The sequence below is a fragment of the Astyanax mexicanus genome, chromosome 2 (genome assembly GCF_023375975.1).
Source record: "Astyanax mexicanus isolate ESR-SI-001 chromosome 2, AstMex3_surface, whole genome shotgun sequence".
NCBI classification, from domain to species: Eukaryota; Metazoa; Chordata; class Actinopteri; order Characiformes; family Acestrorhamphidae; genus Astyanax; species Astyanax mexicanus.
In genome coordinates this window covers 68,320,349-68,338,752 of record NC_064409.1, presented here as the reverse complement: position 1 = coordinate 68,338,752, position 18,404 = coordinate 68,320,349, and the positions used below count along the sequence as shown (strand labels likewise).

At 37.7% G+C, this 18,404-nt stretch overlaps 1 protein-coding gene across 1 annotated transcript; it reads right to left on the bottom strand.

Moving 5' to 3' along the window:
- Nucleotides 1–281: 281 nt before the first annotated feature.
- smyd5 (SMYD family member 5) lies at nt 282–17,986 on the bottom strand. The gene is made up of 13 exons (XM_049474855.1): nt 17,855–17,986; nt 15,551–15,659; nt 14,502–14,641; nt 13,401–13,522; nt 13,205–13,274; nt 10,225–10,329; nt 10,066–10,128; nt 9,838–9,908; nt 9,573–9,679; nt 8,303–8,359; nt 8,068–8,162; nt 3,211–3,281; nt 282–1,356 (listed from the first exon to the last, which is right to left on the bottom strand). Exons 1-13 carry the CDS (start codon nt 17,945–17,947, stop codon nt 1,218–1,220), a joined length of 1,242 nt encoding a protein of 413 aa, XP_049330812.1. The 5' UTR covers nt 17,948–17,986; the 3' UTR covers nt 282–1,217.
- Nucleotides 17,987–18,404: the final 418 nt, after the last annotated feature.

Here is an 18,404-nt window from a genome sequence, read left to right as displayed (position 1 = left end):
GTAAAATGTCAGTTCCCATATAAAACATGTTTAAATATTCTAATTTTATTCCATTTTCTATATAATGTGGAAGACCAATTACCTAACCCCCTTATTAGGACTCCCCTTTATACCTAGTAAGTGAGCCATCACCTCTTTTCAAAATGCTGCTGATGCAGCATCACTGGGCAGCCAACAGATGTCCATGCTGACCATGAAACTAGGGGTTAGAATTGACCTAATTTATGAACGAAATGTTATCTAGTAATATTTACTATGCATAATGAATGATAACGAATGTATAATGACTTACAAATATTATTCTTTATTTAGTTCCTTTATATTTATTTTTGATTGTCCCTGTCTTGTCTTGTTTTCAACTCAGATTTGACTACTAAAAGTCTTGGTCCTGACTCTGTGTGTCCTGGTCTTGGCCTTGATTCAGACTACTGAAAGTCATGGTCTGTATGGGTTGGTTTCCCAGACAGGGATTAAGCCTAGTCACAGACTATATTTACCTTTCAATGGAGAATCTCCATTTGAAATGCTGTGTAGTCCAAGGCTAGGCTTAATCCCTGTCTTGAAAACTGTCCCTATGTGCACGTCCTCTATGGGTGGACTTCCCAGACAAGGATTAAACCTAGTCATAGACTATATTTACATTTTAATGGATAATCTCCATTTAAAATGCAGTGTAGTCCAAGGCTAGGCTTAATCCTTGTCTGGGAAAACTGCCCCCATGTACCCTGGTCTTGGTCTTCACTCTGACTCGGCTCTAGCATTCTCTACTACAACACTAACTAAAGCCTTTATATTCTGTGACATAAATCTAAGAGCTTACTTCAATGCAAAGTTACCCATACATGGTTCCACAGGTTTAAAACCAAGCTTGAGTGAACACGGATATAGGCACCATTGAAAATCCTTACCCAGATGCAGTGTATAATTAATGTTTTAAGAAATGGAAATGGCAGTCTTCTCAACACATCATTACTCATGGTACAGAATTCATAAAAGGTGAAGAGAGCTCGAGACAAAAAGAAAAATAATATATATATATATATAGAGAGAGAGAGAGACATTTTGCATAGCCTGGGGTGTCAGCCGTCTGCTGCATGGACAGTGAGGCAGGTTCTTTAAGGTGAAATGAGTGTTTTTGTTTTTCTCTTCTCTAAGGTGATGCTACCGAGTGTAAACGTCCACAGAAAGAGACGACAGGAACGTTTCTTCATCCTGCGTCACACGTCTGTCATTTCATCCTCCATGTCGTCCCCCTCAGTTTCCCCCTCTACTTCATCCTCCTCCTCTGAGGTCACATCCGCATCATCCATTTGGGACATGCACTTCTGGCACGAGCACACAAACAGGTAGTTCTCTCTGTGAAGAAAGCACAATGCTTTTCATGCACTGAGTTTAATACACAGACAAATACATTAACCATGACAACAGATGGATATGACATTCCATTTCTGCAGCCGATCAGGAATTTAACATTCCTCGATCAAAAGTCCAACATGCGTACTGGGAATACAACATAGAGTGCATTACCACCCACAGTGGACAGTGCAGTGGGTGTTAATGATTGTGACCTGGAACATCTGGATTGAATTTTCATATTTGATAGGTTAGGGTGGTGTACTTTAGTTTCTATGGGACATGGCAAAAGTCATGGGACACAATCCTAGCACCTATCCTATGAGTTTTTGGTATTTTAGTATATATATATATATATATATATTTTAGGAAATACTGTGATAATTACAATGCACAAAAAAGGTGCTTACATTTGTGCTGATATTTATTATTGATACTCAATTACTTTTTTTGTACTTTGCTAGTAAATGAGTGGTGTTTATACAGGAGTGGTTAGTAAAATAATAATTATAATAATAAAAATAAGTCTCTACTTGTTGGTTATTCACTTAAAAGCAAAACATGTTGGTTTTCCTTCTGTTTATGGCTCCTTCTTGTCATTGCCATTACAGCATTGTAAGTGCCTGCGAAGGCTGAATACAAAATACAGAAGATTTCATTTTTCTTTTCCTTCTAATTAACAAAGTTAATTGTTCAATACATATTTATTAATTGTAGTTTTCTAATTGCAAGACAAAATACTGAACGCTTTATTTAATTTTCTTTTCTACCGCTGCATAAAATTAAATAGAAAAAATGTATTTCGTCTTGCTTTTCAAAAAGAACTACAATATATAAATATGTATTGAACAATTAACATTTTGTAATTATCCCAACAGACATGATTAAAAAAAAGCAAAAAACACAGTGATTCTACTACATATATTTTGCAGCAGCCAGATCTTCAATGGGCTGCTATTTTAACTAACTAAGTTTTTCTGAGCTGGATTACTCGCTGACTTGATGACAGACTGTGTGCAGTCCCTGCGTGCGTTTGGTCTTTCCACTGCCCTGTAGCTATACAGAACCTGTGTGTCTGTTTCTAGCTTTAGGATAACTCCTGTAAAGTACATCCTCTGCTGAAAAAAACATGTTATGATCTACAACAAATTTGTCCTTTTTTTGTTTGAATTATTCTGTCTCGTCACTTACTCAGCCAAACACCATTTTCCATTTTTAGCCAAATATTTTTTATTATTTAGTCAAATATCTGGTGCAGTGCTGAATACACTGAACACTGAATAACACCCAAATATTACATCTACATTGTACCCCTTTTATATATGTCTTTTTTTATATGAGGAACCTTAAACCTGCAAATCTGTTTGCTAGACCTAAAAAACGTGGTAAAACATGCACACGTTATCTAGTAAGCCAGAATTTTTTAGCAAGCGTGTTCTCACTGATAACTGATCTCCATGTTTTCTCAAGGTCTCTTGAACTTCTCCTACACAAATAAGCTGGGCAGGTAATAAGTTATGGGGAGGAATCTTGCTTCTGCTGCAGCTCCAGAAGCGGAGATTTCAACAGCAGCTTTTTCAAGGTGAAGTGAAGCTTCTTGCGAGGATGAAGGGTATATACCCCAGATCAACTGGAATTTCCAAATAAGTCGCCCGAGTTTCTTTTACGCAGCTTTCCGAACTGCTGATAGACAAGTAAGTGATCAATGGGGAGCAGGGGCCCAGGCACTAAACCCCCTAACACCCCCAGTGATCCCACTGGCATGAGACTACTCAGAAGTAATTGATCCCCTCTGGAGGCTGCCACAAGATTGGTGTTTTACTGGGGATTCTCAGAGGAGGGGTTTTGTTCATTTACCTCAGGATCTTGTGCCGGCTATGACGACTCCTGTCTCGCTGGCAACAGTCCAAGTAGCTGATGCAGATTTCCTGCAGAAAGCCAAGAATAAAGAATTTAATGAGAGGAAGGTTACAGTCGACCACCAATTAGCTCCAGAAGCAAATCCGTGTTTCACACAGGTGATAACTAGCCAAGAAGAGATGTTACTCTTGTAAAGGCTGCGGCCTCTAGCTTAGATTTAAAGCTCAGCTGCAGACCAAGAACACACGCATGATTTATCAGGTTCTCATCAGTTTCTGAACAGCAGAAAAGATTAGTTTGATCATGTTTTTGAACCAGGATGAACTTTCAGGACGAGAATGTACTGTATAAAAAACTCCACTTCAATCCACATATCTGTATAACAATAACATATTATACAATATATATACACACAGAGTGTGTCATGTCACCAGAGAAAAAAAAACCCAAGCCCCTCACGACAGAAAAGCATTTCATACAGAAGGATATATACAGTATAGGAGTGAATGGAAAATTGTGGGTCACCGTGACTTAAATAGCTTTAGCCAATGCCTATTTTGATACCCTTCTGCCTGAAGAAAGGACCAGCTACATACATAAACTAAATATGATTGGACTCCCTCAGTGTCCACTTTTTGTCCGAAGATCAGTGTGGAAAATGATCTGACAGAGTGCCAGCTGTCATTTATTACCGAGGCACCAAAAGGGTTATGTACTGTAACCCAAGAACTTCTCTCCTGCATGATCTCACATGAGCCTCTTCAGAACTTAAGGATAAAATCCCCCAGTGAGGGTTCTGTATTCAACTCGTGTTTTATACAGACCTGGCAACCTATGACAAATGGCACAGCACGCTACGCAAAGTGCTCACTGTAGCCAATGCCGCGGACATTGTGACATTGCCCTTTGTCATGTGGACATTCTCATCTTCTTAAAGAAAAACTTGAAAATATAAAAATAACAGTTGTTTTGTCTAGCCTCAAATATGTTGACAGTTTTGGTACCTCAAGGAGCATCTTTCTCTCAGATAAAGTTAATAATATATCTTTGTTAAAGAAAAAAAAAACTTGAAAGAAGAATGTAAAAAATGACAGTCTTATTTTTCATGTTTAACTGTTCCAGTAGGATAGAGTTTAGTTTGTTAAGGCTCTAATTGTTCTATTATTTTGTACATGGCTGTTCCTGTGTTTTTTATTATTATTTATTTTGTTATGTTGCACATTGCTGTTTTAATAGTGCATACTGCTGCTACCAAAAAAAAAAGGCACTGGATGGCAGCAGGTACCCTCTGTGACCTCTCATTTTTGTAATTATTATTGTGTGTTTGTTTTTGTTGTTTTCCACATGACTGAGATCATGATTTTTACATTTATATCTTAATTAAATTATTTACATTTGACCATTAGTGCCTAATGTGGTGTATTACAGATCACTTGTATCACTTTGCATCACTTATCCCAACCCACCTTTTGAAATAAGATATTGTAAATTTGATGAATCAAACCAATGACTGACCATAGACTAATCTAAAATAGGCATAGGCCTCTCTGCTGTAAAAAAAAAAAAGAAGAAAGAACATCGAGAACCGAATCGAATAGGGTTGCAGCGGTAACCGGTTTCACGGTATACCGTGGTATTAAAATGCACGGTTATCATACCGTGTGTGTTTGCTTATTACCGGTAAAACGCAAGCCAGCGGAGAAACTCACCCGCGCATGCGCAACTCTGCTCCGCTTCAGCTACTCAGCACACAGCGGTGAGAACGGCAGAAAATGCATCAGACTAGAGCTTCATTAAAAATTATTATTGTTAATGAAAATGAACCAAATAACGAAAACTGAAAGTGAAACTTAACTAACTTATTTATAAGCGCTGTTTTCACTCCCGCAGTTCTACAGCGGGAGGTGTTGTGCTGATTCTGTCTGCGAAGCGGGAGTCGGATTGAGCAGGGAGTCGGATTCGGCATAACAGTGGCAGCGCGGCAGCACCTCGCGGCCCGCGGTGTTAGTTGTAAGCGCTCGCGCTAGCCGCAAAATACGACAGAAAACACTGAGAAACTGCAGAATTATGTATTGGACTAAAATGAGCACGAGGAGATAAAAGAGAACCTTTACCTGTGAGTAGCTCACATCAGAACACGCAAATCTCTCTCTCTCTCTCTCTCTCTCTCTCTCTCTCACTCTCTTGTCTCTCTCTCTCTCTGTCTCTCTCTCTCTCTCTCTGTGTCTGTGTCTGTCTGCACTGTGTTTAGCTGTTCTTAAAAATCATTTTAATTAAATAATAGTTCTATGCTTCTATGTTAGTGTTAATTAACATAATTCTGATCATATTTCGCTCATTCAAACAGCCTGAAAACAGACTTGTAATCTTGTAATCAACAAGCTTGTAATCAATGTGGCCGTAAAGTCACAGCTAAAGGAGGAAATACATCAAACCTGTTCTCCCATCTCCGAGAACACCACCCCGCTGTGCAGCGCTAAGTATGTGTTCAGTTTATAATTTTAATCTGAACCTAAATAAAACCTCTTTGTAGTCGTGCACAACCCATGCGGTAAGCGCCCGGAAAAGCGCTGAGTTATCCGAAATTTGGGCACGCAGGTACAGGCGTGAAGTGCGAGCTACGATGGATTCACGTGTCCGTGTAAAGGTCCTGGCCGGACTGGATGTGAAAGACGCCATTCATTTACATGCGTTCATTTTCAAATTCTGACGTGCCTGTTTTTCATATGTTGAAGGTTTTAAGTAGTGAAAGCCTTAAAATAGAAATCTCTATTGTGAGGATCATGTCAGAAATAAATCCCCTCTTTCTGCAGTATCTGGTTATATACCAACTTTTTTTATATATATATACACTCTTAATGCCCTTAAGAGTAGTGGAAAAACATGGTTTCCTTCACCTGATGGTGTAGTTTCTACAATAAATAGTTAATTGAACAAAAAACCTTTGTTGTAATTTCTTTAAGGGTCAGTTTAATAATATATGTAACAAACTGTGATACCGTGATAACCGTGATACCGCGGTATTTTCCGAGACGGTTATCATACCGTGAAAATCTTATACCGTTGCAACCCTAGAATCGAATCATGACCCTAAAATCGGAAATAAAATCAAATCGAGGATTTAGAGAATCGTGACACCCCTGTTAGCTACCATTAACTAACACTGTGATCAAAACGTTAAAATCTATAGTGTTTTAGGGTGCTTTCATGCCTGCTTGTTTGATCTGCACTTTCAGACTTTTAAATAACGGGTGTGAAACTTCAGTTAGAACCAAAGGGACAAAACTTGGTCCAACTAAAAGAGGTGGTCTCAGTCCAGATCAACTAAACCATGTTCCAGTCCATCTGCAGTGTAAAAGCATTAGTCTAGCACTTGTATTTTGGACCAATAGCATACGTGAAATCTGAGGCAAGCTACGGTCAGACTTTACGCAACACAGAAAAAAAATAACTGGTGTCCAAACACTTATGCTACTGTACCTGCACATTAAACTTTACTTATGAACACAAATAAAAAGGAACCAGATGGGAATCTGTTATGCTAATTCTACTGTGTGATGCGCATGCCTGCATAGGGGTCTCAAAAGCAACTCACCCAACTGACAAAATTCACTGACCACATAGCCCCTATATACTGAATTTCATCTTCTGTATGTGTATGGATCAAATATCATCTAAACGTAAAATGCACAAGAATAGCTGTTTAATTCTAGATTATTAATACAAGTACCATTATCATTGCTGTTCCGTATCAGTCTGAATTCATTTTGAATATTTTTTTTTTATATTGTCCTGTGACATAAGACGCTCAGACCATGGCATGTTATCTGGGAAGTTGGAGCAGGTACTTGATACCATTTTAACATCCCAGATGTCCCAGATATACAATAAACATTATAACAAATACATTTTGACCTACTGGCTTCAAAATATCTGTTGCACCCATAGCTGTGGATGCTATCAGGGTGCTTTGCATCCCCTGTGGCTATAGGGATCCCTCCTGTCTGCTGATCGCTTTAAGCCACCTACGGCGTATTTCTGTAACTCTGTTTTGTGTTTTGACATAAAGTAAAACTTTAAATGAAGTTTTTTTATCTATTATATATTTGTGCATGTTGCCAAACAACATCTTTTGGCATATTTTTAACATCAGCTTAAAAACATTTCTGAGACGTCTGCAATGCAAATCAATGGCAAGTGCCAAGTTATTTTCCCCTGTGGCCTGAGGATGCTCTGTCTATATATTAGTTGGATAATAATGGTCTAAATCATGTACATATCCAAACTAAGTTTTTTTTTAAATAAGAGACTGCGATATTATCCTCAAGGGGATAATTATTTTACTCAGTAATTTGAGACAAGTATATTTACAACAAGAAGAAAGGATAGATGTCCACTCGTTCGCAGACAACATGCCGCTTCCCCCTCAAGCTTTTATTTCTTAAACTCAGCCTCATTTCTTCACTCGCATTCATGGGCTGAGCTCAACTGAAGTATTCAAGGTTATATTTGCCCTCAGACTATTCTCTACGAGTTTGGCTCATACCAGAGCATTCTTCAATGCAAAAGAGGCTATTAAACACCGGAATAGAGCTTCTCGAATTTTACTTGCCGCTGGAAAAACAGAACAACAGTCTGAATAACGCTCTTCTAGATCTTGCATGAAGGCACCAGAGCGGGCAGATGTAAGCCTTTTCACTCTCTCTGACAAGCTGCCAAAACTGATCCGGTCCTCAGCCGGCACTGTAATTCTAACTGACAATACCACTCGCAGAACTTTTCAGAACATGGATCGGTCCCTGTAGGCTGGGCTGCAGTCCTGCGTAAAGCCTCGTGCAAAGAAGCTACTCTGACCTCTCCAGGGCTGATGTCACTCAGGGCGCTGAGGTGAAGCAGGAAGTTGTTGTCAGGGAAGGATGCCTCCGCGTTGGGCACACAGCTGTGGTTGCCTTGACAACAAAGGAGACAAATGACAATGCCAAGTGACCTCACAAGACCTTACAAGTATTACTGTGCTGAACTGAAGTGCAGAATAAGTGAAGATGAGCGGAGGACATGAGAGAGAACGAGTGCAGGTCGCTATTCTTACATGAGCTTTGGAGAAGGTAGAGACCAGAGCCTTCACAGTTCAGGAAATCACCAGTTTCTGTAAAACAAAACGCGAAAGAAATGAAATCTCACACACACACAGACAAAAACACACACATGCACAGAGACATGCACACACGGACATCTGTACATCTGTGTCTATACATGCACACCCAAAGAGACAAGCACAGACACACACGCATGCACAGAGACATGCACACACGGACATCTGTACATCTGTGACTATACATGCACAGACACAGAGACAAGCACAGACACACACGCATGCACAGAGACATGCACACACCAACAGACAAGCCCAGACACACGCATGCACAGAGACATGCACACACGAACATCTGTACATCTGTGCCTACACATTCACAGACACAGAGACAAGCACAGACACAGGCATGCACAGAGACATGCACACACAGACAAGCACAGACACAGGCATGCACAGTGACATGCACACACAGACACACACAGACACACACGACTGCACAGAGACATGCACACACAGACAGACATGCACAGAGACATGCACACACAGACAAGCACAGACACAGGCATGCACAGAGACATGCACACACAGACACTCACAGACACACACGACTGCACAGAGACATGCACACACAGACAGGCACAGACACACACGCATGCACAGAGACATGCACACACAGACAGACATGCACAAAGACACAGGTGTGAATGCACAGAGGCACAGATGCACAGAGACGCACGCACAGAGGCTCACGTACAGAGACTAACGCACAGAGACGCACGCACATACTTAGAGATGCGTGCACGGACAGAGACTCACACACGTGCACAACACACATCAAAATATTGCTGGGTATTTTTGCTATATCAATATTCTATTATCAACAATATACTACTGCCCTAGGCTATTATATTGTTTGCATATAATATTTTTTTATATTTCGATATAATTTTATCACACAAACTGACCCTTACATTGTGAAAGCACTGATTTCTGTTAGAGATGGGCCTTCGAGGAGATCAGAGCATGCTTAGTTGCTGCCCTTTTTCTGTTATCTGTTGTGAGGTTATTTGCAAAAATCTCAAAAACTTTATTAAAACAGTTGAATGCATTCTTTCTGCTCATGTTGTTTTGCACTTATTTAGCAGTTAAGTGGATTGTAAACAGTTGGCTTTAGTACTCAATATATCATTCATATATCAGATTTTATATCTGCAGCACTCCGTGGTGTGTATGTGTTAATCACTGTATCGGGAGAAACACTGACCTTTATCTATGTCCTTGTATAACTGGTCAATAAAAGCATCCAGCTGCTCCCTCTGCTGGCGGGGAAGCTCAAGTGCATCACATGCATGAACCCACTGACTGAGAGAACTGGGGGAAAAAAAAACAGAAATAAAGAGTTTTAGAATTGAAAATATCTAAAAGCAAGGCTAGCCACCCTACGTTACACAAAAAATGTCTTGGGGAAAAGTGTAATTATGCTTTAATAGAGATTTGCAAAAGAGTAATAATGTATAAGTGGTTCTCACCTGGTTCCAATACCCTGCCCATTGGTCCCGACAAGAGCGAAGAGAGAGCGGAAGCCCTCTGGGGTGAACCACTACACACAAAGCAGAGAGATTTTACTCACAATCTTCACTCTCCATATGCCATTCATTTTATGCCTGTGACATTAATTTGAAAGACTTCTGGAGTAATGGGAAAATCGGACCATTATAAAAGCCCTGAAATTGCTGTGTGAAAAGATATGTACTGACTTGGCTGAGGTGATCATCGTACAGTGCTGTGGTAAAAAGGTTACGCAGCAAAGCCAGCTGTCCCTGGGGCAAATGAAAAATGAAAAGTGGTTAAAAAAAGGCATAGAGATGAAGTAAAGCTAATATTCTCCAGTGCAGGCAGGATCTGTCATTCCTCACCTGGAACTTCTCTCCCAGCAGCTTATGCGCAATCTCCTCCTGCTCATTGGCTGCACGGCTGCAAAAGTGGGAAAACAGCCTCTGCCAGCGCCCTTTGTCTTGAGCCTGTTGATAAATAAATAAGCATAATCAAACACACAAGAAAAGCGCATGTTCAAAAGTTTGAGAACACCTGTTCATATCGATCTTATATATCACAAATATATAAGTGATTTTTTTCAATTACCAGGTAAAAATAGTGTAAATTATCTCACTTTAAATCAATAAATCATTTTTTTGTCTTAGTAAGCATTGTAACTATAAGATTATTTTGCTCATTTTAGGAACAATAACCTTAGCCAGTTTCACTTAGAATTTCACCAGTATAGTATATAATATTAGGAATGTTCAAATCAAAGATTTTAAGTTTTTGAGTTTATTTTAAGAAATTTTGCTAAGAACATTTTGTGTAACTTGCACTTTGTTAGCACTTTATTTCTGGCATTGTTTTTTTTTCTTAGTTTTTGAATACTTGTATATTCTCATAAATATGTCTTGTATTTTCTTTTAACACTGTTCTGTATCTTGTATTAAATTTATCTCTTATATTCCAATTTTATTAATTAAAATGATATTATAAATGCACATTTTCCCTTTTAATTTCTTATAACTTTCTATTTAACTTGTCCTGCATTGTGTATTAAATCTTTCTATGAAGCACTTTCAGTTGCCTCTGTGTATGAAATGTGCTATACAAAAAAAACTTGCCTTGCGTTGTTTACCCCATAATATTAAGCAGATTTCTTTGCTTAATAGAAGCATAGTAAGTATCTTTTTGTATATTTTTTCTAGTCTTTGCCAAGTTACTTTTTGTATGATTTATATATATATATATTTTTTTGTTTGTTTTTCATAACAACTGAAGATGTGTCAAAATAGTAACAAAGAGCACCATTTAGAGTTACAAAATTAACATATTTTCTTATACTTTTATTCAGAGTCCAAAATGTGCACAATGAAACTTGTATTTTCCTCCTTTTTGGAATTCACTGTCACAGGAAAGTTCTTACCAGTTTCTGACAGAAGCACAATCTTATCTAATCTTCTATATAATCTTATCTAGCTTCATGATGTAAAGATGTACAATCTGGATTATCCTATTTTTTTATCTAATTAAAAAAAAGTTCAAATAAGCAATTTAATTTAAAGGACTGGATGGAGCACCATCATTGCAGAGGGCACAGTTCCACTGCTTCACAGCTTCACAGCTGAATTCTGGGGCTATTTGGCTCGCTTGGTGTCTCTCTGCATTAGGCATGGTGAACCTAGGCTGCTTCAGAACATCCCATTGCTTTTTATATAGACATTACAAATTGTGTGCGCGACTGAACACCTGTGTCAGCAATACCTATTTCTGCATATTGTCCGATACTCGGATGCTTTTCACCATTTACTGTGACCTAAAACTGCCTTCTTTAAGATGAAAAGGCCATTTAACTAACATGCATGTAAGGGGGGAGTGATTCTGAGAAATCCCTGGATAGTTCTTGCTCTGAAAGGCTTGTGTTTCATGTTAATGTCCCGTGCAGGCAGCTGTTGCTGACAAAAAAAATAAAAAATCATGGAAATAACTAAAAAAAACATTGCCCATTAAAAACCTTCTTGAAAATGCATATTCCAGATGTGTGAATATTCAATCAGAAAATATTGATCTACTGAAATATCATGATTATAGGTTTTGCAATATTATATCCATTTTTAAAAACATTGTATTGATTTATAGTTTAGATTATTAATTCATAATTAATAATAATAGTTTACATTATGCATGGTTAATATTGTGACTTTCATTAAAGGTAAGAAACAAGATAAGATACAAGTATTTTTCTGGACAGATGACAGATGTAAAGTTACTAATTGCACCATATACATGTTAAGTTTTTTGTTTATATATAGATTGTCTATTGGCAATAAATCTAAATTGTAATATTATGCCATCTACTACAAGTACATATAGAATGATCCTATGTGTGTGTTTGTGTGCACACTTATATTGGAAAGATTTTACATTGCAAAAATTTTTTGTTCGGCAATATATATCGCAATATTAAACAATGCAGGGCCCATGACGTCACCCGCCCCACCCCCACGCGAGGGCTGTCTCGCATCCGGACCGATCAAGACACGTTCGTTTGCAAGCATGTGAAGCAAGGCAACCGCATGGTAACTGAGGTAGCTGCACGGCCCTCGCGCTTCTCAGGTATCAGGAGCATGTCACTCACACAGACACAGAGACAGCGCTGTGTATCTACTTCTTGTGTCAAGAATCACAATATTACAACATGACGTGTTTGAATTAATTGCCTTAGGTCATAGCACATGTCCTGCGATGTGACTATGCTTACACGATATATCGTGCAGCCCTAGCATATACACATGAAGGTATACAGAATGAGGGCACTTAGTGTATATAACATCTGCAGTTACTATTTGCACTGAATGTAATTGTAAATAGTAATATCTATTATATACAATAAACGCATATCTTCTCTGTCCAATAAAATCATGCATCTCTTGTGGAAGTCAATAAGCTTTTTAAATCAATTTAAGCATAATGCACTATGACTGAATCAATTTACTTAGCAATATTAGCTTACTGACAGATGTCACCAGTACAGATAAACTGTACATTTTAATTTGACATTTAAAGTGAAAATCTTAGAGTCTATAGCTGTGCTATACACACACGATTTGAATTATGTAGCTAATGCAAATAGCCGGGCTTTTCTGGTAAAGGCTCATTTCATTTCATACAAACAGACACTCTGTTTATTAGGCGCTGCTCTTCAATGGCATTCTTAATGGCATTAGACGGGCTACTACTAAGAGTAGTCTGCAAAAAACCTTAAAAAACACAATTAAAGACATAAGCTTAACAGCCAGATTTTACAAGCAGATCAAATTCAATGATCCTCTAAAAACTATATGGGGGATGATGTACCTGTTTGACGATGGCCACCATCCTTGCCATTAGCATGATGCTGGAGGTTTCTGGAGGATAGTGTGCACTCCTAAACACCTCAGAACAAGGCAGAGAACAAACCCCCGATCAATTAGAATATTGTGCAAAAAATATAACAATAAAAAACAAGGCAATATAAGCATAAGTCCATGTTTTCAACGTCTCAACATCTCACCTCCATGCGTCCTGCAGCTTGTTGATTGGATGGTCAGGATCCTCACGGGACGGACCCAGACACAGGGCTTGGTGATATTTCTCCCAGGCAGCCTGCTTACACTCACTGCTGCAGTACATCACCTGTAGTAAAAAACACACATCAACAAAAGAGGGTAGGGATAAACTGAATATTAGGCAGCCAAAATATTTGGCTAGTTTAAGTTATTTTTTGTATGCCTTATTTGCATGAATTTAATTTAAATTTAAATTCATTTTAAGAGGCACTACTGAGGTAAATCCATGACTAAGGTTGCACTGCTCAGTTAGCTATTTAACTAAATGTGTGACTAAATAGCACTGCTGAAGTAAATTCATGATACAAAGTCTGTTAGGATATGTAACAGGTTGAATGGTGTGTAATTCATTTTATTTTGCAGTTTTGTTAAATGTGTTTCTTTTAAAAGCAAGGCAAAAATAAATGGGCTATTTAATAAAACAAATAATGATAAAAAACAACTAATTTAATAAAACTGAAAACAAATGTGTTTGATATTCAGCCTTTTGTTAATTTTTTTTTTCAGTTTTTGCAATACAATTTTATTTTATTACATCCCTAATAAAAAAAAAAAAACACCTCATCATATATGCTGATGTAGCACAGCACCCCCCAACAATCATCCTACCACCAGCAACATTAGGTTTAGCAACATTAGGTTTTCACTACACATAACAGGGCCCTGTTGACCAAAAGGCTGCAATTCATATTTCAGATTAATTCATCCATTTAAAAATGCTTTATGGGACAGCATCACCCATGTGTTGCTTGGTGAACCTGAGACAATCATAAATGTTCTGTTAGGTTCGTAATTGCTTCAGTACATCCCTAATGAAGGAAGAATATTATGTACTTCATTCAGATAATCAAAAAGGACAGCAAATTGCAGACTGTATCTAATCTGGATCTAATCTGTGGCACCAACCTGCAGAAATTCTCTATATAGTCTTTCAGACAACAGTGGCAAATATGCCATGAAGCACTACAAAACTGTCTGTATGATGATCACACACCATCAGTGCACAGAGTTTGCAGCATTGATGTGAATGTAAGAGAACACAGTACCTGGCAGTGCGGACAAGCCTGATGCAACTCTGAGCGAACCTTACACAGCTCAGGATGAGGCAGGGTGAGGCCAGGCAGACCGCTGAGCCTCCTCGCATTCTCCTCTGCTGTCTCTAGAGCACGCAGGCAGTAATCACATGCTGGAGATCAGGAGACAGAAGAACAGCCAGCTTAACAACATACAAACCTCTATCACTGAAACATGATACAGTCATACAAAAACATTAGTACACACGTCATATCAGCAACATATTTGAACATATGGACATAGAAAAAAAAGAAAATAAGTGACCACTTCAGTTTCTTAATCAGTTTCTCTGATTTAGCTATTTATTGGTATATTTTTGAGTACAATTAAAATTGTAGTTTTATTCTACAAACTACAGAACATTTCTCCCAAATTGCTAAAAGAAAGTTTGTCATCTCAAAGAATGCAAAGAAAAAACAAGTTCATATTTATAAAGTTTTAAGAGTTCAGGAATCAATATTTGGTGGAATAACCCTGGTTTTAAATCACAGTTTTCATACATCTTGGCATGTTCTCCTCCACCAGTCTTACACACTGCTTTTGGATAACTTTATGCCTTTACTCCTGGTGCAAAAATTCAAGCAGTTCAGTTTGGTTTGATGGCTTGTGATCCTCCATCTTCCTCTTGATTATATTCCAGAGGTTTTCAATTTGGTAAAATCAAAGAAACTCATTATTTTTACGTGGTCTCTTTTTCCCCCCAGAGCTGTATATGTAAACCAAACAATGCCTAATTAATAATTAATCAGAAGTCATATTGCAGTGTTACATTGCAGTGCCTTCTTACATTAGGATTTTTCCAGCACTTTTTCACTTTACATATTGACACAATATTTGCCTGATCATAATATAATTAAGTCCCTGACCTCATGCCTGGTACCTCATACACAATATGAATCAATATATGTACATTTCGGCTTCACATATTATTTATCTCTGTGCTTAAATAAACAAAATATCCTTCTATCTTCTATATTTATCATATTTTATGGTGGGTTTTTTTTTCTTCTTTAAAACTTACCTCTATATTTGTATAAGGCATTCCACAAAAACTGAGCACAGACAAGAGGCTGCTCAATAAAGATGGTATCACCTTTCTTGAAAGGCTTCTTGGCAAACAGTCCTTTCCCCTAACAGGAAAAATACAGAGTCTTAGTCAGTAAGGCAATATATACATAAACTGCTGTAAAATGCTTTCCATTAGTAGGAGTGTAAGAAAATATAGATGTTCTGTTGTATCGCACAATTTTGCAATAGCACAGTATTGAAAAAGCCAATACTGATTTATATTGAATGATTAGTTTACATGTTAAGATTGATGTCAGACACTTATTTATTTAGTGTTGTGTTTAAGCTCTGCTCAATGTTTTTTTTTAATCAATGTAAGGTTTATTGCTTGTGAATAACTGTCTTTTTATAGGAATCAAATACAATTTAGCTTGAGCTCACTGACAGATTGCTTGCCATTCTTGTAAAGGCTCTCCAAATACAGAGCAAAACTCATAGTTCTCTCAATTGTAGCAAACTTTCTCACCATATGTACTGATGTAGCACAGAGCCCCCCAACAATCATACCACCACCACTATGCTTCACAGTTCAAAAGTCAGCATTAGGTTTTAACTACACATTACAGGGCCCTGTTGACCAAAAGGCTCCAATTCATATTTCAGATTCATCCATCCAGTTATCAATGTTTTAAAGGCCAGGATCATCCAGGTGTTTTTGATGACCCTGAAACAATCATGTATGTTTTCTTAGGTGAGCATTGGATTCTATCACACTATTTTGCCACAGATTCCATTAATCTCCATTTTTTTATGATGACAATCAAAAATCCTGACTTTATCTAGGTCAAAATCAGTGTTCTGAGCCTTCTCTATTTTGACAGTATGGTCCTAGATCTTTCAAAAGGATTTGTCTCATGCTATTTCAACATCTGAAGATAAAGAGTGGGACATATAATATATATATATTATACATATACATATTTATACATATATACACTTATTGTATCGTTATTATTATATTTTAATTGAATAATAGGCGCTCTAAACTCCCTATAATTTTCTTAGTAAAGTTACTGCGTCATTACTCCACATGGTGGCGCACTAATCAAATGAATAGGGTAAACCTGCAGTGAAAAATATTGGCTGTTAAATTCTCTGAAACTGACACCAATAAATCTATAAATCCTGGTATTTGCTTATGCAAGAGTATTTTATAATCTTCAGAGAAAGTTAAGTATAGTAGACAATTGTCTTGTGATATATCGACTATCACAGAATTATATGCCCTGTAATTCCCACCCCTAGTGAAGAATGTGTAACTGATATTGTGAAAACCATGAAACACATACAAGAAGAACAAAACACAAAAACACAAAACTATTTCTATTTACTAGATCAACCTGCTCTGAAATCAGACCAAATATAGTTTAATAAATGCGCACAAATCCAGCAACTTAGATATGAGACAATCACAGCTTCTTGAGCTTATTATAATAAAGGAGGATATTAACCTATTATTAAAATTAGATTGTGAGGAATATATACAGCTCTGGAAAAAAGTAAGAGACCACTTAAGTTTCTGAATCAGTTTCTCTGATTTGACTATTTATTGGTATATGTTTGAGTAAAATGAACATTGTTGTTTTTTCTATAAACTACAGACAACATTTCTCCCAAGTTCCAAACTAAAATATCATTGTCATTTAGAGCATTTATTTGCAGAAAATGAGAAATGGCTGAAATTGCAAAAAAGAGGTGCAGACCTCAAATAAAGCAAAGAAAACAAGTTCATATTTATAAAGTTTAAAGTGTTCAGAAATCAATATTTGGGGGAATAATCCTGTTTTTTAATCACAGTAGTCATGCATCTTGGCATATTCTCCTCCACCAGTCTTACACACTGATTTTAGATAACTTTAAGGTGCAAAACATCAAGCAGTTCAGCTTGGATTGGTGGCTTGTGATCATTCATCTTCCTCCTGATTATATTCCAGAGGTTTTCAATTTGTCAAAATATTTTTCCAGAGCTATTCAGTACAAGTATTATGGAGCACAACAGAACTCATATAGGCAGTTTATTAAATATGGGAGCATATTTATTTCCTGGCTGACTGGCTATATATGGCTAGATGTAGTCAGTAGGGCTAGTGCAGAGCAAGGCAGCGCTGGCAGCAGGCAGTCCAGCCCAGCAGCCACAGCCGAGCTCTGCTCAGCCCGACACATACAGCCGCTCACCCAGCCTCCCAGCCTCCCACCCAGCCGCTCACCCAGCCTCCCACCCAGCCGCTCACCCTACCACACTGCTGCTGATACCCACCTTCACATTATCAATAAACCGCACCTCCACACAGATACTGGCTTTACCGGGATCCGCACACCGACAGAACATGTCATCCAAGGGGGCGGCCATGTTGAAAATGACGTCAATTTTGATCCCCGAGTTTCAACCAATGAGAAGCCCGTGCTGTGTGTTAACGTCAGCGCAACGTACAGACCATAGACTGTATATAATTACAGACACGTGTCGTATACTTCATTAACTGATACCTAAGTATGATATCTTTTTATTGAAATATTATTCATATTAAGACTTTCACAATGTGTTCACAGTAAGAAAACTTAAAAAAAAACATTTTATTAAATATAAAAAACCGTATTATTTATCTTTTTTATTTAGTATTTAGTGTCTACAAAATGTGTATGTAAGGGATTTAGGTTTGCTAAAAAAAAACTGGCTACGTTAAGGTTATTATTAAAATATTTAGACTGGATATAAACTTAAAAATAATAGCTAGGAAACCACTTAACACTTAACTTAAATCTACATTGCACAATATAGGGAGGGTTCTACTCAGTTTCTAAATTTA

Bases quoted from the DNA above. Each gene is read 5' to 3' on its own strand.
- smyd5 (XM_049474855.1), bottom strand. From the start codon at position 17,947: ATGGCCGCCCCCTTGGATGACATGTTCTGTCGGTGTGCGGATCCCGGT. The intron at 9,909-10,065 runs GTCAGTACATAT...CTTTGTGTGTAG, and splicing joins ACGATGATCACCTCAGCCAA to TGGTTCACCCCAGAGGGCTT. The intron at 9,680-9,837 runs GTGAGAACCACT...TTTTTCCCCCAG, and splicing joins GGGCAGGGTATTGGAACCAG to TTCTCTCAGTCAGTGGGTTC.